At 56.2% G+C, this 24,478-nt stretch overlaps 9 protein-coding genes across 9 annotated transcripts; 4 read left to right on the top strand and 5 right to left on the bottom strand.

The window, feature by feature from the left end:
• Positions 1-247: 247 nt before the first annotated feature.
• Positions 248-1,573, bottom strand: BO66DRAFT_390963 (uncharacterized protein). The gene is made up of 3 exons (XM_025647141.1): positions 787-1,573; positions 493-689; positions 248-420 (listed from the first exon to the last, which is right to left on the bottom strand). The coding sequence occupies exons 1-3, from the start codon at positions 1,400-1,402 to the stop codon at positions 307-309; spliced, it is 927 nt and encodes a 308-aa protein (XP_025505229.1). The 5' UTR covers positions 1,403-1,573; the 3' UTR covers positions 248-306.
• Positions 1,574-2,534: 961 nt separating this feature from the next.
• On the bottom strand, positions 2,535-3,954 carry BO66DRAFT_448710 (LysM peptidoglycan-binding domain-containing protein; the record flags this gene model as incomplete). Its single annotated transcript, XM_025651759.1, has 3 exons — positions 2,535-3,534; positions 3,613-3,707; positions 3,760-3,954. The coding sequence occupies 3 exons, from the start codon at positions 3,952-3,954 to the stop codon at positions 2,535-2,537; spliced, it is 1,290 nt and encodes a 429-aa protein (XP_025505228.1).
• A 1,216-nt stretch (positions 3,955-5,170) lies between these two features.
• Positions 5,171-8,781, top strand: BO66DRAFT_289045 (class V chitinase Chi100; the record flags this gene model as incomplete). The annotated part of the gene is made up of 4 exons (XM_025643159.1): positions 5,171-6,132; positions 6,178-8,259; positions 8,320-8,624; positions 8,690-8,781. Coding segments are annotated over 4 exons (3,441 nt in total), but the record flags the coding sequence as incomplete, so codon positions are not given.
• A 2,974-nt stretch (positions 8,782-11,755) lies between these two features.
• Positions 11,756-13,726, top strand: BO66DRAFT_448706 (uncharacterized protein; the record flags this gene model as incomplete). The annotated part of the gene is made up of 3 exons (XM_025651758.1): positions 11,756-11,830; positions 11,894-12,168; positions 12,277-13,726. 3 exons carry the CDS (start codon positions 11,756-11,758, stop codon positions 13,724-13,726), a joined length of 1,800 nt encoding a protein of 599 aa, XP_025505226.1.
• A 675-nt stretch (positions 13,727-14,401) lies between these two features.
• On the bottom strand, positions 14,402-15,885 carry BO66DRAFT_470553 (uncharacterized protein; the record flags this gene model as incomplete). The annotated part of the gene is made up of 2 exons (XM_025652799.1): positions 14,402-15,087; positions 15,162-15,885. 2 exons carry the CDS (start codon positions 15,883-15,885, stop codon positions 14,402-14,404), a joined length of 1,410 nt encoding a protein of 469 aa, XP_025505225.1.
• A 400-nt stretch (positions 15,886-16,285) lies between these two features.
• BO66DRAFT_390961 (MDR family MFS transporter) lies at positions 16,286-18,346 on the bottom strand. Its single transcript, XM_025647140.1, has 5 exons — positions 18,078-18,346; positions 17,704-18,007; positions 17,233-17,643; positions 17,151-17,169; positions 16,286-17,094 (listed from the first exon to the last, which is right to left on the bottom strand). Exons 1-5 carry the CDS (start codon positions 18,299-18,301, stop codon positions 16,421-16,423), a joined length of 1,632 nt encoding a protein of 543 aa, XP_025505224.1. The 5' UTR covers positions 18,302-18,346; the 3' UTR covers positions 16,286-16,420.
• Positions 18,347-18,709: 363 nt separating this feature from the next.
• BO66DRAFT_390958 (uncharacterized protein) lies at positions 18,710-19,463 on the top strand. Its single transcript, XM_025647139.1, has 2 exons — positions 18,710-18,776; positions 18,847-19,463. Exon 2 carries the CDS (start codon positions 19,002-19,004, stop codon positions 19,224-19,226), a length of 225 nt encoding a protein of 74 aa, XP_025505223.1. The 5' UTR covers positions 18,710-18,776; positions 18,847-19,001; the 3' UTR covers positions 19,227-19,463.
• A 461-nt stretch (positions 19,464-19,924) lies between these two features.
• BO66DRAFT_347409 (uncharacterized protein) lies at positions 19,925-21,266 on the top strand. Its single transcript, XM_025644618.1, has one exon. It carries the CDS (start codon positions 20,129-20,131, stop codon positions 21,239-21,241), a length of 1,113 nt encoding a protein of 370 aa, XP_025505222.1. The 5' UTR covers positions 19,925-20,128; the 3' UTR covers positions 21,242-21,266.
• Positions 21,267-21,559: 293 nt separating this feature from the next.
• Positions 21,560-23,457, bottom strand: BO66DRAFT_437420 (uncharacterized protein; the record flags this gene model as incomplete). The annotated part of the gene is made up of 3 exons (XM_025650995.1): positions 21,560-22,492; positions 22,561-22,767; positions 22,867-23,457. The coding sequence occupies 3 exons, from the start codon at positions 23,455-23,457 to the stop codon at positions 21,560-21,562; spliced, it is 1,731 nt and encodes a 576-aa protein (XP_025505221.1).
• Between the last annotated feature and the right edge of the window lie 1,021 nt (positions 23,458-24,478).

Genomic DNA, 24,478 nt, shown 5'->3' with positions numbered 1-24,478 from the left:
TCCAGGCTGACCCCTGTCGTCACGTACCGAATAACACGTCCAGGAGTCTCAGCCCTAAGAGTGGATTTTCGTGATGCTTTCGACATCTCGACGGGGACAGGCTGGGTACCTTACGCATGCGATGCGTGGGTAAGTGTGGTAGGTCAGCTGCCCTCGGTGTGTATATCGGGCCAGACTATATTCTTACCAAGTGTGTAGCCCAGTAAGTTATACTTTAGCATAAGCCTAACAACGATACAAGACCATCATCCTTCTTCATCACCCGGTGCATATATCCAGGTGGAACCCCTCATCTAAAAAGCCGGATCAAAACGGCAACAGCCGCTCCCAGATCTCCTCCGCCGCCGCCTTCCACTCCGCCTCCCGGAAATCATACGGCCAGCCGTACTGCTCCTGCAGCGTTCTCTTGATCCGAGGATACTGCCCTGCAGTTTAGCATCGCGATTGCAGGAAGAAGCAAGAAGCGAGAAAGGGGAGGGGGGGGCAACACACCACCTCACCCGAATCCAGAACCCAGTAGCCCCGCGCCCCGCTGTGACCACAGGGAATCATCTGCAGCGCCCGCAGCTTCTCCAAATGATCCGATAGAAACGTCGGGGCGTGGTGGGCGTGATACGCGCGCAAGTCAATGGCGTCGTCGCCGCTGCCGCTGGACTGGAGCCCATCCCACTCCCAGACTCGAATGGTATCTACGTATCATCTCCAGATCAACCGCTCGAACTCTCGCCATACAGCCTCTACCCGAACAGGAATAAAGAGAGGGGAAAGGAGAGGGGGGGGGCTTACTCTCCGCCACATCCAAAATCCAACACTCCCCTTCATCCGCGGGACAGCTCAGCGCGATCTCCTGCGGGCGCAAGACATCCCCCCGCAGCTCGTCAACATGCCCGTACCGCTTGGGGTCCCGACCGCCGCGGATCTCCTCGTCCTCGAGGTAGACGAAGGCGCGCGAGAGCGGGGTGATCGGGACGGTTTCGGCGAGCCGCGAGGTCCGGGGGTAGGGCAGGCGCTTCATCAGCGAGATCACGGCGGGGTCGAGGTGCAGGGCCGCGCAGAGGGGCTCGTTGATCGCGTGGCCGGCTCCGTGGGCTGGGGGCCAGATGAGTTCGTCTGGGCTGATGTAGTTGAGTTGCTGGTAGGTGCGGTAGATCTCGGTGATGAGGGCGACGAGGGTGGTTTCGTTGTAGGGGAGGCGCGGGACGGGGATGTCTTGGGCGGGGTCTGCTTCGTCTTGCTTTGAGGGGTCTGGTTCGGGGGGGTGGGGGATGGGAGCTGCCCGAAGGCGGCTTTGGAGACGTTCTTGGCGCCATTGGGATAGGATTATGAAGATGGCGTAGGTCAGGGTGAGGAGGTGGAGCCATCCGACGAAAGAGTCGGGGAACTGCAATTTACAGAATGGCATTCTTGTGGGTATGTATGGTTGGGCGCAATCGGAGAGCGGTCACATTCCGTGACTTAAGGAGAAAGAGAAGTTTAATGAGAAGATTAGGTGCGTGTTGCAGTGATTATGGCTAGTTCATCTAGGTTTGAGGAAGATGAATGTACTAGAGCAGCGCAGCACGGTGGATAAGGTTTCGTCGGGGACGTGGATAAGTGAATAGGTAGACAATTCAGGGCCGTCAGGCTACAGAGATAACCACCGGGGTGGGCGGTGAGCAGCAGCATGACCAGTGGACCGCTGACAGGTATAACTAGGTACAGTACAGTACAATACAGTACGGCGGCGGTAACATCCTTTATCCGTAACTTACGGCTAACAGGTTCCAAAGAGCATTTCATATTTCTCTCCCGACAAGAACGTATGTCGGATGCACCAACGTCAATGTGCGGAAGCTCTGAGCAACCGACTTAAGAGTAAGATTACCTCCGCCGCACGTCCCTTAGCTCAGATAAATCTCTGCACTCCTCACCATTCTAGCCTCCAGGCCTCGGTTTGGATTGGTCTGTTCGGATCCGCTAAGATATAGTTTGGATATACTAGTGCATGGGGGCCAAAAACAATTCGGTTCCGACGCAGGATGCAGGAGTCCTGCAGGAACGTCAAACTTAAGATCGAGCCACGAGGAGCGGCTGGATACGAGGTGCTAATTACGCTAATCTAATCTCCGACAAGCAGGGGCTGGTCGGGACTAACTTAGGGACCATGATTTTTCAATAGTGCAAGGCCGGACACTTTCCGGGAGAGTTAGATTGGATAGTACTGTACTGTCCGGATTTGGCATTTGATTCCGAAAGAATCGAAGAGCTTTAAGGCTAAATCTAAGATAATCCAGCTGGCTGAGAGTCGAAGGGGAAAAAACAAGAAAAACAAGTTCTAGTGCTGCCGGGTCTTGTGTTGATGCAGATGGCGCCGGAGGAGAAACATTCTACACAAAGGGTCGATTAAGCAAAAAGTCCCTTTTAACAACCTGAACATGTTCAAAAACCAACTTCGAAACTGCATATAGACCAAAATGCGAGAACAATTCAGCCGCGTGCCCGAATGACCTCTTCGCCTATACATTACATTGGGGTACAATAACTTCCGGATCGAACTACAAGATTCCCACGCAAATATAGGTTTCGGTCCACAAATCCGTGCAATCCGTCCCAATGGCCGGGTTCCACTCCTCCAATTCAGCCACGGTGACCCCCTCCGCGCTCGCGATGCTCGAGCAGCCGTCCCCAGTGACCACATAGTAGAAGGAATCGCAGTCCGACACCATGCCCGTCTGGATCGGAGTGGGAGTCGTGACTCCATTGCCGGTTGTCGTTGCCGATGTTGTCGTCGCAGTAGCAGTGGTGGTGCCTCCCTCAATTCCGATGCACACATAATCGCCCACGTCCAGGTCAGCGCAGCTGCTGCCGACAGCAGGGTTCCAGGCGTAGAAGTCAGTCAGTGCGATCCCCGCGTCGGACGCAATGACCGAGCAGGTATCTCCGGCGACCACGAGATGGAACGCATCGCAGGTGGCGGTCATGCCTGTCTGAATCGGGGCGGGCGTGACGATGCCAGTGCCGCTGCTTGTGGCTGTGGCTGTGGTTACAGTCCCAGTCGCCCCGATGCACACATAATCACCAACATCGAGGTCAGCGCAACTGCTGCCAACCGCAGGGTTCCAGGCGTAGAAGTCGGACAGTGCAATACCGGCATCGGAGGCAATGGCCGCGCACGTGTCTCCGGAGACGACGAGATGGAACGCGTCGCAGGTGGCGGTCATGCCGGTCTGAATCGGGGCTGGCGTAACAATGCCCGTACCGCTGCTGGTGACCGTGGCTGTTGCTGCTGTGGATGAGATTGCACTCCCCGTTGCCCCGATGCACACATAATCACCGATGTCGAGGTCCGCACAGCTGCTACCAACCGCAGGGTTCCAGGCGTAGAAGTCGGACAGTGCAATACCGGCATTAGAGGCAATGGCCGCGCACGTGTCTCCGGAGACCACGAGGTAGAACTCGTCGCATGTGGCCGTCATGCCTGTTTGAATGGGCGAAGGTGTAGTGAATCCCGCGCTCGCCACGGTCGCAGATCCGGTCGTGGAAGCAGAGATGGTGCTTGTGATCAATGTACTCGCGACAGATGGAGTGGAAGTCTGCGATGTTGTGGACGAGGTCGACGAGATTGATGAGGACGATGTGGTCCCGAAGGTCTCAAAGTCGATGTCCACGCAGTAGTCATAGCCCGCAACCAAATTGCAGTCGGTGTACAGTAGCGAGAGGTAGGGATTCTATTTTCATGTGTCAGACCCTGCACGTCGCGGGATGCAAGAGTTGACCTACCCATGCAAGAAAATCCTCTTCGGTGATCGAGTATGTGGCCTCGATGTCGGCGCAGGTCAAGCCGGTCGTGTAGGTAACCCATTCACTGCAGTCTGAGTTTGCCCCGGGAAATGCGGTGCCAGAGGGGGCGATCAAGTATCCCGCAGTGAGACGGCTCGCCACCAGAACTGATGCGATAAGGGTGTTAAAAGCCATTTTAGTTGAGAAAGCGACCAGCAAGGGTGCAGGAGACTTGATCGACTGCCGAACAAAGCGATGAACCGACGTATCGTTTATATAGAGCCCAAAAGGGAGGGAGGCTCGGTCAGGCACATACTACACCTCCTAGAATTATTCTAAATGCGAACCCTCCCACTATTCCACCGTTAAAGGATGGCCGGAGTAGAAGGTAAATTACTAGGTCAGTTACTAGGTCAGTTACTAGGTCTGTTACTAGGAGCAGTACTAGGAACAGTACTAGGAACAGTACTAGGAACAGTACTAGGAACAGTATGATAGGTAACTTCTTGGCACTCAGGGCCGGCATTGACTGCCTGACTCGGCATAGTCTCCCCCCTGCCAAGCCTCAATACAATAAGCGAAGCTCTGCTAAGCTCGCTAAGCGCGGAGCCCCAACGACAGCCAAGAGCCAACCATAGTCCAGGCTAGAATGACAAGGAGGCAAAAGCATCCTGGGCATCCTGGGCATCCTGCAGGACGGAGCTAGCCTCAATGTTAGTCCCAGAGCTAGCGATATATGGTTGATCGATTGTCTGATCTCTCAATTTTTCACGGCACATGGAATAGGCAGTTTGGGGGCTAAAGACTAAGTTTCTTTCGGTCTAACTTCGTTCTGACTTGGCGAATGCCTCGTGGTTTGCAGAAGTGGCGTGAAGGCGGGGCAGATACATGCATGCCGCTGGCTCAAGTCTGCTCCTGCACTAGTAGCCAAAGCATAGGTTCCACCTGGAAAATGAAATGAGAGGATAGCCTTGCGTTGGTCCAGTATGGATTGATTGTGTTGCGTAAGTCAACTTACAGACGATGGCGTCTGGTGTGGTTGTGTGGTGCTTTAGCGTTGCGTCGAGTAATGTCCTCTGAGGCAGTGTTAGTATCTACAGTCTTGACGGCGGAGGGGGGTGCGCGAGATGAGGCGACTTTGAGGATGGTATAAAGCGAGCGCATTGCCCGCTGCACTGTTTTTGTCATTGCTTCAAGCTCTTCACAGTCGCTATGTTGACCCTGAATTTCCTATAGCCTCCCACGTTCTCTCTTTGTCACTCTTTCCTCTCTCTCTCTCTCTCTCTCTCTCTCTCTCTCTCTCTTTCTCCCTCTCTTTTCTATTTCTTTATTTTGTTCTTTGGATACCTTCATTTGTTCAATCTTCTCTCTTGATTAAACGACATACTCTGCTTTCGGAGTCTGAGCTACCATGAAGCCCCCTCGCATGACCCAAGCCTTCACGACTGGGTTAGCCCTGCTGGGTCCAGGGGTCGTCGCAGACAGTGTCGATGCTCAGTCAGCCTTGTCGGCCTTTCTCAGTGCCAACCCAATCAGTACACGGTCGGCCTCTGAGCCAAAGGCCACGGTCGACTTGGAGGACCTGAAAGCTGCCGTAGTGGCGGGAAATTACACTCCGTCGCGGTCATGGGAGTTCCTTCGCGCTGCTTGTCCAGGAAGTTGTACTGACCTGGGACTCGATTCGTCGGCCTGGCCGGTCTACCCCGGCATCCACCGGCTCTCTCTGTGTGATGAGACAATGCTACTGCAATTCGCTCTATACACCACTGTCAATCAGTCTCAGAGTCGAGTCGGTCTTCGTGGCTGCACGGCGGACCTGGTTGCTGACACCACCGCGCAAACTGGAAGTACTTCGTGTCTGATGCCTACCAACATGACCTCCGTGGTCTCGTCTCTGCAGATTTCCCGCGACACGGCCTCGTCGGCAGCATCCTCTGATAGCGACGCGGTCGCCGCGTTGACCCAGCTTCTGGCCTACGAGACACTCAATCCGTCGGCTGCCTGTAATGAGACCATCAATTTTGCCCTCGCGGGACAGACCACGGTGGGTCTGTATATGGGCAGCAGCCTCCACGGCCAGAACCTTCTTGCTCCCATTCTTGAGTCGCTCATTGAAGAGATTCAAGACAAGGGGATTTCCGAAACTCTAATGGTGCAGCTCTGCAGCAGTCAGCACAGTGCCCGGTACGCCTTCGGCGTCATCATCAGTGCCAGCGGAGACTTGTCGGCCGCTCAAACTGCGGTGCAGACGTGGCGCAACAGTAGCTGCATAACCACTCTGGATGATAGCACGGTCTGGCAGAATCTCACCTATTCGATCCCCACTGTGTCACACGCCCGAGCCAACTCCACCAGTCTCTGGGCTCGTCAGCGGTATGCCCGGAGTCAGCTTCGCTCGCGTGACGATGACGATGACAGCACGACTTGTACGGCAGTGCAGGTGGTTTCCGGGGATACGTGTGCGACACTAGCGACCGAGTGTGGCATTACAGCGACTGAGCTCAGTACCTACAACCCCAGTTCCACCCTATGCTCGAACCTGACTGTGGGCGAGTATATCTGTTGCACGGAGGGATCCGCTCCAGATTATGCCCCCTCGCCTGATGCAGATGGTTATTGTTACTCATACCTGATTCAGACCGGCGACTCTTGCGACGTCCTCGCCGCCACATATACTCTGACCAAGGACGAGATCGAGAGCTACAATACCGAGACATGGGGATGGTTGGGCTGCGGTGATCTTCTCGTCGGTGAATACATGTGTCTGAGCTCGGGTTATCCCCCGATGCCTGCGGTGATCGCCAACGCCGTCTGCGGGCCGCAAGTGAATGGCACAGTCAGTGTTCCATATGGAACAAATCTTAGTACCCTGAACGAGTGCCCGCTGAACGCCTGTTGTGATATCTGGGGGCAGTGTGGTATTACGGCAGAGTTCTGTACCCCGACCGAGTCAACCACAGGCAACCCGGGCACGGCCGCGAATAACACGAACGGTTGTATCTCGAACTGTGGAACCGAGATTGTACAGAGTGACGCTCCCAGCGAGGTCTTTAAGATTGGATATTTCGAGGGCTACGATGTGGAGCGCGCCTGTATGCGTACCATGATTGCGGATATCGATACGAGTCTATACACCCATATCCACATGTCCTTCGCCACGCTGAATGCAGACCTGTCCTATAATATCTCCAGCCTGGAAGATCAGTGGAATGACTTTGTCGAGTTGGATGGAGTCAAGCGCATCATCACTGTGGGTGGATGGGACTTCTCGACCGACGCGGACACGTACGACATCTTTCGGTCTGCAGTCTCCGATAGCACTAACCGGGCTACCCTGATCACGAATACCATTGATCTACTCACCACCTACGATCTCGACGGTGTGGACTGGGACTGGGAGTATCCTGCTGAGCCAGATATTCCAGATATTCCTGCCGACAGTACGGATGACGGGACCAATTTCTTCCTCTTTCTTCTGGAGCTGCAGATGCAGATGGCAATTGATGCCCCGGATAAGACTATCTCAACGACGGCACCTTCCTCGTTTTGGTACTTGAAGGGCATTCCCATTATGGCCATCAGTGAGGTGGTGGATTATATTGTTCTGATGGCCTACGATCTGCACGGGCAGTGGGACTGGAACAATACGTATGCTGATCCGGGCTGTCCCCAAGGCGGTTGCTTGCGGTCCCATGTGAACTTGACAGAGACTGTCAGTGCCTTATCGATGATCACTAAGGCGGGCGTGCCCTCGAATATGGTGGCTGTGGGAGTAGCGAGCTACGCCCGATCCTTCCAAATGACTGAGGCCGATTGCTACGGCCCCGAATGCACCTTCACCGGCCCGGATTCGGGAGCGGTTCCAGGCGCTTGCACGGACACTGCTGGGTATATCTCCAATGCCGAGCTCGCAGGGATTGCGGAAGAAGAGGAGGTTTATACGTACATTGACGAAGATTCGAACTCCAACATTATGGTTTGGAACGACACCCAGTGGGCGGGCTATATGGACGATGATATCAAAGCGAGCCGCGCCGAACTCTACGAGGGCTACAACTTCTTGGGAATTGCCGACTGGGCGATCGACCTGCTCACCTCCAACGGGTCGACTTCGGCCTCGGAGGGATCGAGCTGCGAAGTGTACATTAATCCATCAATCTGGGACGAAGACAGTCCATCAGTGACGGCCGTTCCCGGATGTTCGTTGATTTGGCCCCCTCAGCCCCTCAGCAGCACGACAACCATCACCCTGCCCCCCTGGACTACCACCCTGACCTACACTACCGTGGTGACTGAGACGACGTCCGCCTCCAGTGGCGGGGATGTGACGGCAGTCACCTCTCACGTTAGCTACTGGTTCCCAACCATCATCAGCATTCCTCCGGTGCAGACGACCGCAATTCCTGTCTGGGGCGTCAATCTCCCCAATGGCAGCACCACTGGCACGATCTGGCTGACCTCCTCGGTCGAGCCATCACCGTTTGCTATTACTTGGACTCCGTAAGTGCTCGCAACCCCCGTTCCACCCCGGCTGTTGGATGTGACTGACCATGATTCTAGTACCATCGGAGGCACCACCGTGGTGTCGGCTGCCACTACCACCGCCACCGAGACGTCCAACGTCGTCGTCTGGGGCGACTACACCTACGTGGAGCCGGCTGTCACCGAGACTCTGGGTGGCTCAACTACGGTGATCTCGGGAACTATTCTGCCTCCCGTGACTACGACGGTGACACCGGTCGTCTATCCCAGCACCACGGACACCACTCACGATACCAAGCTCAACAGCAAGACCACCAAATGGACGAGTGGCAAGCCTCCAAGCCCGACGGCAACAGCGGGCTGTGCGGGATGTGGTACTGGTTGTCAGTGATTATTCTCCCTTCTTCCTCATGTCACAGAGAAGCTAACCTCTGAGCCTGCGTGGTAGGTGCACTGTTCTGTGATTCTGACTGCCCTATCTGCCCCATCGGGGTAGACATTACTGGTGGAGGCAGTGGCGATGGCGACGACGACGATGACTCCTCGACCACTACGACATGTTCCAGCACGACCACGACCTCGAACTGCGACGTGTACTGCACCATTGCAACCGAATCCGCCATTGCGACCACGGATTGCACCTCGACCACCTGCTACTCGGTGACCGGATGCGATATGACCGCCACAACGAAGACCTTCACTTCGGAGACCACGGCCGCCTGTCCCGCCGTGGCGACGGGAGCGGATCTGGCGCTCAACTATGATAGCTTTTCGGGCTGCCAGGCATGTGCGTGGCACTTTATCCCGTTCTACGGCGACGATGACGCCTCGTACGAGGACGATTGGCCGATGCTGGCGGAATCCGAGTATGCGTGGCCGTCCATCGACCTGAAACGTCGTGGAGTGGCCGCGGATCTTCCCCGGATGACTGGCACCGGCACCGTGATGATGCCGACGTCAACAGCAAGAGCAACTGCGACAGTGACCGGACTCCGAAGGACTGAGCCCGCGAGCGCAAGGATGACCACCGCGCCGGCCAGGGCCCCAGGTGCACATGGCAAATTTATTGAGAAACGCGAAGGGGCCAAGCGCGAGACGATCAAATCGGTGGGCAAATGCGCTTTGGGCGCGGATACCACCGTCACCGTGCCCCCCTACACCAACGGATACGACTGGTACAACAGTGAGACGAACGGTCTGATTGTAGGCTCGCAGACGGACATGCCGCGGTGGTATCATACCACCACGGCCGCGGGCTGTGCGGTGGAAGTGACCCAGGTGGCTGTCGCTGACCTGCCGACGGACTTTGGCGACGTGGCCACGATGGACCATGCCTGTGAGTATCTCCTCGCCTCAGCTTACCTTGGAACAATCGACATGAAACTGACCACGTGTTACAGGGGAAATGGGATGGCTGAAGGACTTCTTCAGCCAGATGTTTACCGGTGCCACCACGAGCACCTTCTCGTGCGCTGACGCCGAAGTCATCTTCTTCGGCTGCGGCAATCGCTTGCAGAGCGTGAGTATCCGTCGAGGCCCAAGTACATTCTCCCGCTGACTCTCATGACCTTTTCTCCCTGGTAGATCTACTCGGCCATTGCATCGGATGACTACTTTGAGTTCATTGGAATCAGCAAGGTACTCAATCGCCTCAAGGCGGCGATTGCCAAAAAGGACTACGGAGGCAAGACCTTCAAGAATTGGACCAACACGAAGGGAGTTGGAGCCATCAAGGCAACCACGCCTTGGGTGGGAACCGCCGAGACGAATGCCCTGCAGTCGATGGGAGCGCGCACCAAGTTCCGCTCCAAGATGGAGCTGCTCTGGCAGATGGCGGCTTCGTGTGTGGTCATCACCGATACTAACGTCAATGACTACATGCAATCGACCAACGCCCGGATCTACAACAAGATGTGAGTCTTCGCTATGCGGGTGTGTGTTTTGTAGTCATACTAACGGCGAATCACTCTCCCTTGCCAGGCTTGCGTTGGACAACTGGATCAGCGCCAATCTCGATAGCACGTACTCCGACACCGACACCAAGAAGTTTGCAGTGCAGTTCACCAACTTCATGAACACCTACTCAACGGTCACGACGACGGTGCAAGGGTATATCGACACGCTGATCACGGTGATGGACGCGGAGTCGGCGCTGCTGACGACCATTGCCGGCAACTCCGGCCTGACCAACGCGCTGGACGAGGCCAACGATATGCTCACGGGCTACGCGGCCCTGAAAAGCAAGTACTCGAGCGTGTGCTCCACAAGCATCACCTGGGACTTCACCGCTGACGCCAACCCGGCACTGAAGCGGCGCGACGAGGCCGACACCGAGACCACGGCGGCGGCGTGTACCATCAGCTCGTCTCCCACCACCACAGCCAGCGCCTCAGCCTCCAGCGACCCGCTGTGCGTGATCGGCGAGGACCCGGACGCGGGGATTAGCGGGGCGTTCTGCGTGTGCACGGGGGCGGCCAGCAACATCCCGACGATGACGGGCAGCAACCCGTGCGGCTACACGGTGCTGCCGACCTCGACCTCGACCAACAAGTACCCGTACACGTTCACGGACTCGCTGGGCGACCAGATCGCGTGCGCCTCGACGACCAAGAAGGTCAGCGACGGCACGACCGTCACCAGCTGCGCGGGCGCCTCGACCACCGTCTCCATCGACTACGCCAACAACCCGTACCCCTACACCTTCACCGACTTCTTCAGCGACGTGATCGCCTGCGAGTCCACCACCATCTACGACGTCGCGGGCTACGAGCTGACCGAATGCGCGGGCTCCAGCACGACGCTGGTCACCGCCACCACCACTGAAACCGAGGTCATCACCACCACCGCCCTCAGCGATCTGTGCGTCACCGGCAATTACTACTCGTGCGTCACCTTCCTGTTCAACTTCCGCATCGCCTCGTGTCCCAGCACCCCCAAGGCCCGCGCTGAGTGTATGGAGGAAGCTTCTTCGGATGTGCAGATCGAGTGTGAGAAGCTGTGTGTCATGACCACGGGGACGACGACCATGACGGTGACGACGGCGGCGGCGCCGTAGACGTGTGGATTTGTCGCTGGCCTCCTTCTCTCTCTCTGTGTAGATCTCTTGTATTAGTGAGAAATAAGAACTTTTCTTCCATAACGGCCGACACCCGAGTTTCGCAGTAGATCTCATATGCCAGCGTAGCGGCACGGCCGTTGTTCTGTTCCTAGACACGATGAGCGGCTCGTGTGGCCTAGGAGTGCTGTGACTCACAAAGATGAGATTCGCGATCGTAGAATATTGACCCTATAAATCTACACATCCGATTTACTTTGAATCAGGATTCATGACATCACTCGTGGTCCGTCCTCGTTATGCTCAGGTGAATGCCTCCCCGCCAGGAACACCATTTAGGGCTCGACCCGCCCCGTCTTCCCGCTATAAGATCCCCTCTCCTCCCCCGTTCCCCGTTTCCCGTCCCCCTTTCTCTCCGACCCGCGCCCCATCCACCCCACACCCACCAATACAAACACCATGGACGCCGAACCAGCAACCCCATCCCTACCAGGAAATCTGCCCCCCGAAATCTGGCATCACATCGTAACCTTCGTACGCACCCCTCCCTTCTCTCCCCCTCTGTCCAGCCCACCAAACTAACCTCCAAACCGCAAGCTCTTCTGGACCGACCGCACCGCCCTGAAAGCCCTCGCGCAGACCAGCCAAGCGCTGTACCCCGTCGCCGCATCAGCCCTATTCCGGACCCTGCATTTCGCGTTCAACGGCGGGATGGATTGGGCGCGAAAGGAGGCGAAACGCCCGTGGTCCGCGCCCGATCCGCCCGTGCGGTGCTGCGCGTTTGTGCGGGCGATCGTCGTGACGGGCCACCAGCCGTATGGGTGGTTTGGTGGCAACTTCGACGTCATGTCGGATGCCCAGGAGGCGATGCTGTATTATCTGTTTGGGGCGGCGAGGGAGCTTCGGCGCTTTTAGTTGAGTCTCTTCCGTCTGGTTCAGGTGGGCTTGCTCGCTGACTACATTTCTTGGGGGGATTGTAGCTGGTGGTACGAGACGTACATGCCCGGGGTGATTCTCCGGCGCCTCTACGAGGTCTCCCCGGCGACGGAGGTGCATATCCTCAGTTCCCAGGTCGCGCTGACCCAGAGGATACACCTGCATCAGCCGAGCCGGGGGGCTCCGCAGCTCGCGTGTCTCCGGTCTGTCGCGGCGGAGTGGTTCCGCGGCGAGTATGATCCGGTCCCAGATCGGGGCCGGGGGAGGGGGAGGGGGAGGGGAAGGGGGAGTGTGCACCGCCCGGCGTCGTTAAAGGAACTGATTGTTCGGAGTCCGCGGCTGACGCATCTGTCGCTGACAGGACGGTCGACGTGGCGACGGGGGCAGCGCTGGGCGAACGAGGCGCCTGGGAAGGAGGAGGAAGAAACAGCGGCCGAGATCGAGGAACGAGGGCTGATCACGCTGGAGGACGGGGATCGGCTGCCGGAGACGCTGGCGCATCTCGCGTTCCGGGGGATGCGGTTCGGCGCCGCGCAGAGTCGTCTCTGGGCGACGCAGTTGCGCTGCGAGGGCGTGCGGTCCCTCTCGTTCGTTGCGGTGGACTGGATTCACCTCCTGCCTGCTCTCAGCGGGGGAGCTCAGCTGCGCGAGCTGGTCTGGCTCGAGCTGGACATGCCGCGGTTCACGAACAGGGGAAGAAGAATCAATCCGGAGGCGGCGCGACACCGCGCCGGGCTGCTGGAGGCCTTCCTCCGGACACTGCCCCGCTCGCTGCGCACCTTTATCGGAGTGGACCTGCCTGCGGACGCGGTTGCGGTGGTGGCCGAGGCGCACGGGGCGGGCCTGCAGCATCTGCGCCTGAGGACATCATCGTCGTCCCGCGATGCAGCGACTCTCCCGCCAGCCCAGCTGCATCGACTCCCCGAGGAATTTCCCAACCTCCGGTCTCTGGGCTTGTTTCTCCCCTCCTCGCAGTGTGACAGTGACATTGACGGCCTCCTCATCCCGCTCCGCCGTCTCCCGCACCTCCACCATCTGGAGCTGAATTTCCCTGCTCGACAGTCTGTCCCGCGCCCCGACCAAGGGCCTGCCAATAACGACTCCCTCAACATCGATTCTAGCAATATATCCAACCTTTTCCACCGTCTCGATATCCCGGATGGCCCACACCTGCGCTCCTGCCACATCCTGCACGGGGACTGGAATAGTCTCGACCACCCGCCCTACCACAGCAGCCAGCACGACGCGATCCTCGTTGCCGAACGCGACCGCGCCGGGTATATCCAAGCCTCCCGACTGCCGCGGTGGCGAAGGGCGCCCGGGTATCACGCTCTGTACGGCACGCCGACTTCCTCCGTGAACCTGGTGGGTCGGACGCTGGAGGTGGGGGGCTGGCCGGGGATGGCCGGAGAGGCGGAGGCGGGGCTGACGACCACGGCGGTCGCGGTGGATATGGGATGGGGGGTGAGGGATGCTTGGTGGGGGAGACGGTAGATCGATCCCGAGACAATCATGCGTGGAGGATGCTTGGCAATTGACGATGCTGTGTGAGGAACGCTGGGTTCCTCTTCTGCGGGGGGTGGGGTGTGTCTAGTGTGACCGTCTGGTGATTGCTAGGGAGATTTTGACCCGAGGCGGGCTGGGGGTGGGGGGCGCAAAAGAAAGGGGTATACTTGAATATGGTGTTTGATCTAAATACTCCCTCGGAGCTTGCTAGCTACATCAGAAGCTTTTACAGATTTCGAAGGTTTTACTTACGTGGCTACCTAGGGTATTTACTTCTGTTTCAGTAACATGATGTCTGGGATTGGGGTATATTGGGGTAGATGCAGCTCTTTCGCATGTTTTGATGAAGATAACACAAGATATAAGGTACGGTTCCCGGGATATATTTGGATACCAAAAGATTAGCTTTATCGATTAGTGGAAGGCTACCAGGTACATACTATATCTAATAGAACTCTTCCATGGCTAGTAACATCTCAATTAGTCCACAGGTACCTCAACAACACCGTTAAGGTATTTGTCCAATACGAGGCCCGGCACGTTCCGTACCGCATCGCTCAAAACCAAAGAAACTAACTGCACCTGATTGAAGAAGACGTTTAGCAAGAGTCAGATAACGGCTCGCTCCAACACCTGGCCAACCCTTCCACCTCAACACACCAACTACACCCCATCCCACGCACCGCCAAACCCCTCATCCCGCTCCAAACACGCCCAGATCGACCTCCGCAGCGAAGCCACCGCCTCCACCCCTCCATCCCTGACCTTCGGTTCAACAAAATACACCATCCCATCAAACAACGCGTCCATAAACACCGGACTAGCCAGCGAAGGCGCCACGCCATCCATCTCCGCGCCCGCGTACAGCGGAAACCGATGCCACCCCGTCGCGATGAACGGGGCCGCCGCCATCACGGGAAAGTTCAGCTGGATCCGCGATGTGTCGGGCTGCGCGGCGATCCACCTCCCCAGTTGACGCACCTCCGCCGGGGAGACGTGTCGGACGCGGTCGTTGATGAGCCCCGCGATCTGCCAGAGGGGTGCCTGCGTCAACGCGGTTGACTCCAGCTCTATCACGGGGGTTACGACCGTGTTTCCAAAGGTTCGGTCGGGCAGGCTGAGGTGCGGGAGGAAGTTCACGCTGGTGCCGAAGACGGAGGATCCCATGGTTTTCCCTTCGGTATTGGTATCGGCGAGCAGACGAGCCCGTTGCACCCGCTGCCAGATGTGGGCTGCCAATGCGGTGAACGCGGACACTCGGGCGCAGGGTGTATCAGGGTTGACCGCCTGGGCTTTGAGACTGAGCACAGCTGCCGCCGAGAAGCGTAAGCTTCGTCCCACGATCGGGTCTGTGTCTAGGGTGTGCTGGGGTCCGTCTCGTTCTGGGAGCGGGTTTGCGCCCCCGCGTCGGGGTTGTCCAGACTGTAGGCTGCGGGCGGGTCGGCGAGTGCCTGTCGTCGCTCGTGATCTCCCATGTGCAGCATTTCGGAGACCATGAATGGCGGGTGGTGCGGCGGCGACGTCAACCCAATCTTGTTCCCGGCTGCTGTGGCTGGGTCGGCCATGGCGCGATAGATCGCCGCTAGGTCCTGGTATAGCCCCAGAAAGCTGCCGGCTCCGCAGAGGACGTGCGAGATCCTCACCCCCAGGGCTACGGAGGAGCATGCGAACTCCGTTCGTTGGATGGTGAGGATGGGATCGCGCTGCGCGCCTTCGAGGGTCGGGTCCCATGGCGCGAGCAGCGCATTCCCTGCGTTGGGGAAGTCGAATACGCTGAGTTCTGTGTCTGGTGCTGAGGGGCTGCGGGCGAAGGATCGCAGCGGTGCATCGCAGTGGGCTTCGAAGAAATGGATCCCGGTGCCGAGTCGGGTCATGGACCGGACGCCGGTCGCGGGATCGATGCGCAGTCGGCCGGTTAGGTGGGGGTAGTAGTCTAGGAAACGCCTGATGGCTTTGCGTAGTCGCTCGACCGGGATCAAGTTGACGGAGGGCGAGGACTGGTAGATCCACACGGCGTTGACGGGGGTTGCGAAGTGGTAGAGGTGGTCGAAGGGTCCTAGCATATACGGATCGGGGAGGGAGATCGAGTGGTCACTTTGGATGACATGGGTTGCGGTGGTGGTGAAGTTGGCAGTCGAGAGGGGCATTGTGAGTATTCAGGCGGTTGAAGCAACAAGAACCTGATGAGATAGAGGCGTCAACAGTGAGTTGAATGCAAGAGAGCTTTTGTTCACGTTAGATGTGGTCGGTAAAGTTGAAATTTCCTAGATGCTTTAGGGCATCATTACGGTGAGTCCGTACAGACATCGGGCACCCTATTGAGTTTAGCCTCAGTCGCTTCATTGACCTGCGATATCCACCCTTCGACACTCGCAGCCCCTACAGCTTCGCTCATGTTGAGATTATTACTACGTACGGGCTTTTCCGACCGACTTCCCAGTAGCTGAAGGGCATTCGAGATAAGCAGTGGTACAATACTCCATAGTCTACAGATCTCTGCAGAGCACAACAAGTAGCGAACAGCAGCATTTCAATGTTAGATCTCAGCTTCTCACCTTGGTAAGCATATTATAAGTACTACTGCCCAGCTGCCCAGCTTTTGTCTCTATGCGCGAATATAGTCCCTCCCCCCGAGCCAACCCTAGACAAGCTTCCTATCCTAAACTTTTGCATTGTTAGTCCTTATTTCCCCTGTCCTCCATCCGACCCTTGCGCGACAAGCACCATCTCATGACCACTGCTACTCCCATTCTCACCTTTCCCCTTCAGACTGTGCCAGTCATACAGCAGAGCCCCCAGACTCGACACGGTGGCTAGAACCAGCCCCACACGCAGCGCATCTTTAATCGCCACGGCATACACACTCTGCAGCGCGGGAGACGTAGCCGTCGACGCGCCCCCCAGCACCGAGTAAGGGTCCACATCGGGCGCAAGCGTCCGCAGCGCTGCGGTGATATGTTCCAGGAACACCGCCTGCGCCACGGACACGAAGACGGCACCCCCAAACGTTTGCGCGAAGAGGACGATCCCGAGACCCGTGGCGACATCCTCTTTGGGAAGAGTGGTCTGCACCATGTAGAGGCCTTGCTCTTCGCCCAGACCGATGCCGGCGCCGCACAGGATCTGATACCCGATCCAGCGGGCGCGCGGGGTCTGGTGCGGCCGCACCGTCGCGATCAGACCCGTCCCAACCGACATGAGGATCGAGCCCCCGTAGACAAACGGCGTGTAGTATCCTGTGGCGGCGGTCCCGAAGCCGGCACATACAAACCCGCCGACGACACTGCACATGAACGGGATGAACATGATGGCCGACTCGACGACTGAGGTTCCGTCGACCAGTTGGAACCAGAGTGCTGGAGGCTTGGATTAGTGATAGTAGTGGAGCACTTGAGCGAGTTTTGTGACTCACGTATGTAATAAACGTTGACCTGGAACGGTAGTGAGATCTTAGTCAGCCAGGAGGATCTTAGGGTTGCGTATCGAGCACCTACAAAGAACACGCCACCAAGACAGAGACTAAACAGGATCGCAGCACCCATGCTTCGCCTGTGTAGCAATCGTAAAGGGATAACAGCGCTATCTTGCATCCATCGCTCAATGCCGGCGAACACGCAGAAGAGGATCCCGGAGACTGTTAGCAGAACAATGATATAGGTGTCGTCCCAGGCATACTTGGTTCCGCCCCAGGAGAGTGCGAGGAGGAGGCAAATTGTGGCCAAAATTAAAGTGGTGGTGCCGCCGACGTCGAATCGGACAATCTGGCTGTATAGTCCAGTCGAGGCTCGCGTGACACTGGAATTGCTCCGGTAGAAGAAGGTCACAAAGAGCATGACCACGCCCCCGATGGGCAGATTGATGTAGAAACACCAACGCCAGGTTGTTTTCTCGGTGAAGGCTCCGCCCTGCTTGCGGTATCAGTGTGCTGTAACAGTTACCAAGGTCTGGTGGCACATGGGCAATACCAGCAGAGGTCCAGCGACACTGCCGAGGGCAAAGGTACTGCCGATGATGCTATTCCATGTCGGTCGCCGCGGCAGCGGGACGCACTCGGCCAGAATCAGGGTGGTGCCGGCAGAGATCCCAGCGGACCCCAGCCCTGCCAGGGCTCGTCCAAGGATAAAGACATTGGAGCTCGGTGCTGTAGCACAAATAGCACTCCCGACCTCGAAGACCAGTAGTGCGGCCAGAAAGACCACTTTGTTGGAAAAAAGCGAATAGACCTTGCCGAAGAACGGCTGGAATGCACACGAGGTTAAGGGGTATATTCTATTACAATCTTCCTCGTTATTCGAGTCGATCCCGCTGGGTTAGTGATGCAAGAGTTGGCAGAACGTACGCTGCATACCAGCCCACATCGTCAATACTGTCGAAAGCGTCGGTGATTTGAGGGACCGCAGTGGACAGTATGGTGTTGTCTACTGCGACGCACACAGTGGCCAAGCACAGGACGATCGCGACCAAAAGCAGTTTGGGGAGCTTGACCAGCTCGTTCGTAACCCCTACCTCAGTCTCTTGAGACTGATGGGGTATTGCTGGTTCGTTTGTCTCGGGAGGGGACATTCTAGCTCTCAGGGTTTCTTGGGCTGGAGTGGCATGAAATGTGAGAGGGGGCGAAAAGGTTGGTGGTTGACAGGCTGGAGTGGGGGGGAGAAACACTCTCGACTAATGCCCTTATCTCACGCTAAGTCGGGGCCAAGCCGGTAATTGGCATAATCCTTCCTTATTTCAACTTAGCCATTGCTTGATTTGACTATGCCATATTTGCCTGCTGGCATGATGACATACGTACTTGCATCTTACGATTCCTTATCCACCCTCACATTAACCATTTCTGAACTGAAGCTCATTCACACTAACTCGTTCCTTGTCGCAGCGTTAACTTTTTCTCTTATCAACACCCTCTTCCTCAGACTGAAAACGGTTTGCCGAGATTTCAGTTTATTGAAGCGCTTCAAGGTCGATCGGTCTATGAGTGTACTCATCGATTCAATACTCCACTATCATGTAATGATGTTGAAAGATATTCCATATAGTAGTAAGCGTACCAGCTCTACGAGGATCATGCTCCAACCGAGAGCTCAATAACACATTATTTTTGTTCCTAGGTTCTGTTCCCTCCCTCGGCCTTAAGAGGCGGTGATCCTATCATGCTCAACAGCCTAGCGATCGCCACCAGCCACACTGTCGCAAATATGCTAGATATATCCAACACTTCGAGATATATAAGGACCCTTCCTCTCGTACTGCTGCCTACCAGTACATGGGGCTGTGGGCACCGCCTCAGATACTTTACAGTGTCTGCCTTGATCAAGAGTGCTACTACGACTCCGGCGTGAAGAAGGCCCGGGACCAGGCGTGGAACTACGACCAGCAACACGCCGCCGAGACGCTCGAGGTGGAGGCCAAAGGAGGCAATACCTATCGGGTGACTGGCAACGGGCGCGAGTCCATCCTGAAACTGATCAGATTTGTGAAATCGTCGTAGAAATATGCCTACCAGCAGCACGGTGGGGAATACCTGCAGTATGGGGGGCTGACCTCTCAGGTGGAAAAGGCCCTCGAGGCGCAGTCGAATCATACGGGGAACAACTGGTGCTACTACTTGGGAGAGCACCACAGGGCGCGAGTTGCCCAGGACCTATCTCATCCGGGACGTGGGCTGGGTGTTGCAGAATGGAAAGATCGAGAGACTAGATGAAACTATTGAATAGACACAGTTGGGAGATAACGTATTGAATACCAGGATTCGAGTATGAGATTGGCACGGTGGTGCGGAGGTGGTATCTTGCTTTTCAGGCAGGCTGAGCTTGGTCCACGCGCTGCCACAGGGTGGATATCTCCGTAGTAGAAGTTGAGAATTGGCTCAATTGATTCGATGCAGCAAACAACGAAAGATTTGAATAATTGCGACTGCTAGGTTGTTCTGCTACACGTTTCATGCAGTCAAATTCCAGTGCCAGGAGACGCAGGTCCAGCAGAAACGGCAAATTTATACATAATATACCTGTAGTATTAACAACCACCGGGGCCGCTCGCTCGCTTCCAGCCGACAATACTTCCGAGTATCCTGCCTCAGGTGTCAATGGGCGGGAAAGCCCCTCACGTGATCCTCCGCGGACTTTCACCCCACCACCGCAAAACTTTCCCCTCCACGCCTTCAGCCTCATATACGACTAGCCCAGACAGCTTTGGAACCTGAACCATCGCTACAACTTCCTCGTGGTCCCCTCTCACTCTCTACAATATCCCACCGAGCCGAGGACGCGGAGAATTCTACACCAAACTCCATTTCCTACTAAAACGCCCCATCCACCGCCCTCCCTACCCACCAACCAACCGCCCAAAACCCACAGTATCAAGCACAGCAACAGCACAACACCAACAACAATGGCGCAAAAGCTCCACCTCACCCTAACAACCACCCTAACCCTCCTCGACCAATTCCAAACCGCCCTCACGACCTCCAAAGCATCCTCCACCTCCCCAACCACCACAACAACCGAAACAATAACCACCAAAGACGCCCTCCCCCTCCTCTCCGCCTCCGCCCTGTCCCTCAAATCGCAAATCACCAAACTCTCGCTCGTCTCCATCACGGCCCCCTTCACCCCGACGGCCGCCATCCCAATCCTAACCGCGCTCAACGAATCCGTCCTCCCTTCGCTCGTGACCGCCGCCCTCCTCATCACCGCCACGGACCACACGCAAGCCTTCCAGACCGAGGCGCACGCGCTCACCCGACTCGCGCTGACGGAGCTATCCGTGCTACTCAATGAGGTACAGAGGATCGCGAGCAGGAGCGATACCTCAAAAAAGAAGGGGGAAGAGCTGGCGCAACCCGCCAAAGACGCCGTGACGCTGGCGGCGGCGCGGGCGTGGGAGTCGTGCGACGCGCTGGTGGACCTGGCGGCCAAGGGGGTGGTGGGCTTCGTGGTGCGGCGGGTGGAGCAGTGGCGGGATCTGGTGCGGGATGCTGTCGGGGAGATCGAGGAGTGGGATCCCGACGAGGAGGGGGATGAGTTTTTCGACGAGTTGTTGAGTGATGATGACGGTGATGATGATGCTGATGATGCTGAAGATCAAAAGGGGGAGGATGAGGACGAGGAAGAGTCGAAGGCATTGCATGCGCAGAAGAAGTCGACGCTGCGCGTGTTGAAACCCATCGCGCAGGTGTATCCGGCGATCGTGACGCACCGGCTCAAGAAGACGGCGGATGCGGTGGCGGAGGTGGGCAAGTTGGAGGCGTTGACGGAGAATCTCCGCTTGATTCCGGAGCTCGTGGATGAGGTTGCCGGGGCTTTGTACGAGGCGAACCCGGACAAGTCGGGCCGGTTTCTGGGGCAGACTAAGGATAGGGCTGTCGCGGCTTTGGAGCTGGTCAAGTTGCCTTGGCAGCAGGGAACGACGGGTGAGGAGAAGGGGGACAAGTTCACTACTTGGGTGAACACGTGGTTGAAGGTCATGGATGAGCTGAGCAAGTCTGTCTTTGGCTCGGCGTGATTCTGGTGATTGTGAGGCCACTGATGGGTGAATTCGCTGGATTGCATATACCTTCGTATGTTAAATATACAACACCATATATTCCCGACTTTACAGCAGTTTCTGGTGCCTGGGATTCGTCCCCGATGCAACTGTAGTCTAGCAGCTTGGAGGTGGAAAAGTACAGGTACATTAAACGCAGTAATCATTAACGCATCAATAAGATATTGTATCTGCTCAGTGTATATAAATCCAAAAACACGATGAAACCCTAGCGCAGCGTACCAGATCCGAGAGCTAAACATCTAGATAACATCATAAGCATTAACCAACTTCTGTTTACTTCTTTCTTGGCCTGGGAGGCGGATTCCCCGGCGGCATCCCCCGAGGTATAAATTTGGGCCGAGTTCGGCTTGCCCGGGCTTGCTCGGCCGCTCCCGCAGAAGTCGACTCACCCTCCGGATAGAAAGTCCTATACGCCTGTATCAATTCATCGTCACCGAAATCGCTCGGCCCGGCGTCGGGTAAGCCGTAATAGGGATCCTTGTCCGCCTCCGGAGTCGAACGCAGGCCACCATCGTAGTGATGACGAGGGTCCATGTGCTCATACTCTGGGTTGGCGCGTTCAGGGTACGGGCGGAAGTGCGGCGGCGGCGGCGTAGGATATCGGGGGGCATGATTGACATAGCCTGGCTGAGGGTGGCCATATCGTGGGTCACCCATATAGGGAGGGTCATACATGCGGTGTGCACTGGTGCTCATCGGCCGGGGGGGTGGCGGAGGATAGTGTGCGTTGTTGGTGAACTCGTGGTAATCCTGGTAGAGAGAACCGTAGCCGGGACCAGACATCTGGCGCGGTCGAGGAGAACTCGAATGGAAGTAAGCCTTCTTCTGATAATCCGGGTCGTGCTCGAGAAATTTCTCCATGTTGCTGTTGATTTTGGCCCGTCCACCGGGACCCATGTTCTTGTCCAGCTCGGCCAGGTACCCGGATTTACCCCCAGAGCTGCCCGAGCTACCACTGTCATGTGGACGAGGCTTGGTGACTGGGGGGTGATCCCCGTTTCGCTTTCCCGGTTTCCTCGACGGGGCTATGTTATTGTGATTGTTCGAGGAAGCAAAACCGTTGCTGTTGGCATACGCCAAGCCCTTCTCTGCGCTGCTGCCGCTACTGGCATGACCCCATCGTGCCGAATTGCCCTGTGGACTGAGAGAACGCGGGTTGGGAGAAGCGTTCGGCCTATGCTGTGGAAAGTGATATTGACCCACGGGCTTTAGCGGCGGAAACATGTTGATGTTAGACTTTGGTTCCTTGATCGAGTGAGGAATAAGACACTTACGGGGCCATATGGGTGCAGCTGAACCGCGACCTGTCTTTGCAGCTTCAGGATACAAGCCTTCAGGTCGTGGATCGTTCTATCCTTTTTCTTGGATGCCCCCCGTCGTTCCGTTATCAAGGTGATTGGGTCAGTGTGCATACACGGCATCTTGATGGTCTGACATTGGATGCAGCCTTCCTCATCGATTGTGCACTCTTTCCTCAAGTTCTGCTCCCACGAAAAGAAAAAACAACGGTCAGCCAAGCCTACTCAATCACTCTATCTTATAGTAGAGTGAAATAAATAACACCAACGGAGTGAACCCACCTTGCAACGGTCACAAGCGATCGGGGTGCGGGTTTTCCGCATCTCGATGTACTTCTGGCGGATCGCCTCAGAATGATCGGCCTCTGCTTCATACTTCTTGCGTCTTTTGATCTTTCTTTTTGGGACGTAATCTTTTCCGCTACCTTCCACCGCATAGGCTGCGTTTCTGTTCATGGGATGCTCGCCTTCATCTTCACCATCTTGGTGCTCCTCGTACTCGTCATCCGGCTCCACCGGGCGCCGACTCTCCTTGTCATCGTCGCTCTCGTCGCCATTTTCTGATGATGGCGAGGACTCTCTCTCATCATCCGCCTCACCCGCGGAGTCACGGTCCGCCTCCCGGCCCGGTCGTCCGTCGGTGATGCCTGCATCATCGACTTCCGACGGCGGCGTCAAGGAGGCCGTCTTCTGGCGGTTGCCGCTGACCACGCGCAGGGCGGTGACCAGCCGAGTCTCCACTTCATCATTTTGGTCCTCGCTGTCCGGGTCTGAGTGACTGTCGCTGTCATTGTGGACAGTGAAGTCGCTGTCCTCGTAGTCCTCATCGCTGAGCCCTGCTTGGCTCGAGGATCTTTTCTTCGCTTCCGACATGGGTGTTGTCGTTTATGGGAGTTTGGCAGTAGTGCTTGATATCGTCTTTGTCAGGGTGGTAGTAACTGCCGGGGTTTCTCTGTCAATGCAGAAATTATGAGGAATATGTCTGCTATCTGGGGACTGATCACCTTAAATGAGTTGAGACTTCCCGCTATGAAAAGGTGATCAGGATAATGGCCTTGTGGAAGGCGGAAGGAAAAGAGACAAAGAATCTTGGGCTGAACGGTGACTCACATTGTGAGTTCAAACAAAGAAAAACAAAGCCTACTTGTACGACAATGGCAAACGAGCGTCTGCAACGACACCGGCCAGAGTTGGCTCTTCGAAGACATTGTTATTGTTCCTTGCACCTGTAGACTTTTGAAAGGAGTGGAGCGTAGTCTGTTGCTGAGTTGCTTGAGAGTTTAGACGATGATATAACTTTCAGAGTCGAGAGGTGTTGGGGAACAGCATCCTCAGTACTACAGATAATGAAGTAAGACTCGGACTCTGCAGCAAGACAGGCGGTGTCTGCAGGGGCAGTTAACCGGGAGGTTGAGAGATTGCCGAGTTGATGATAATTTGACCTCTAAAACAATGCAAGAACGTGAGATCCCACTTGGAAGACGGAGAGTTGTTGTCCGATGGGGAGGAGTCGGAGGTTGGTGCAAAAGGAAGGAAGGTCTCTTTGCCCTCGCGTGGACAAAGGAAGCGGAGTCACGCCGGCTCTGCTAATCCAGCCAGCACAACCACAAAATTTGCGCATAGACAAAGCCTCTGTGTATGTCATTGTGCATATAACAATGCCAGTGTTTAGTACAATTGATCACATAGGCCAAACTGGAACAACATAACAGGGGATATCACAATATGCTTTGTAACTGGAATGTTTCAGGATAGACAGAACAAAAGCACACAGATCGGCGATTATCATTAGCCTATCTGATTTCTAGACTCTGGACGGCTCTGCACACTGATCAATGGCTCAAATGGGTCATGGTGGGCAATTACGAAGTTGCTTATACAAATTCGAAGTTGA

Source organism: Aspergillus aculeatinus (genome assembly GCF_003184765.1).
Source record: "Aspergillus aculeatinus CBS 121060 unplaced genomic scaffold BO66scaffold_17, whole genome shotgun sequence".
NCBI lineage: Eukaryota > Fungi > Ascomycota > Eurotiomycetes > Eurotiales > Aspergillaceae > Aspergillus > Aspergillus aculeatinus.
Note: the sequence above shows the minus strand (reverse complement) of the source record. Positions and strands in the feature narration are given on the sequence as shown.

Coding starts and splice junctions, on each gene's coding strand:
- BO66DRAFT_390963 (XM_025647141.1), bottom strand. CDS start 1,402: ATGCCATTCTGTAAATTGCAGTTCCCCGACTCTTTCGTCGGATGGCTC. Junction 690..786: donor GATTTTGGATGTGGCGGAGA/GTAAGCCCCCCC, acceptor GATGATACGTAG/ATACCATTCGAGTCTGGGAG. Junction 421..492: donor TTCTGGATTCGGGTGAGGTG/GTGTGTTGCCCC, acceptor ACTGCAGGGCAG/TATCCTCGGATCAAGAGAAC.
- BO66DRAFT_390961 (XM_025647140.1), bottom strand. CDS start 18,301: ATGTCCCCTCCCGAGACAAACGAACCAGCAATACCCCATCAGTCTCAA. Junction 18,008..18,077: donor GATGTGGGCTGGTATGCAGC/GTACGTTCTGCC, acceptor AGATTGTAATAG/AATATACCCCTTAACCTCGT. Junction 17,644..17,703: donor GTGTCGCTGGACCTCTGCTG/GTATTGCCCATG, acceptor TACCGCAAGCAG/GGCGGAGCCTTCACCGAGAA.
- BO66DRAFT_390958 (XM_025647139.1), top strand. CDS start 19,002: ATGGGGCTGTGGGCACCGCCTCAGATACTTTACAGTGTCTGCCTTGAT.
- BO66DRAFT_347409 (XM_025644618.1), top strand. CDS start 20,129: ATGGCGCAAAAGCTCCACCTCACCCTAACAACCACCCTAACCCTCCTC.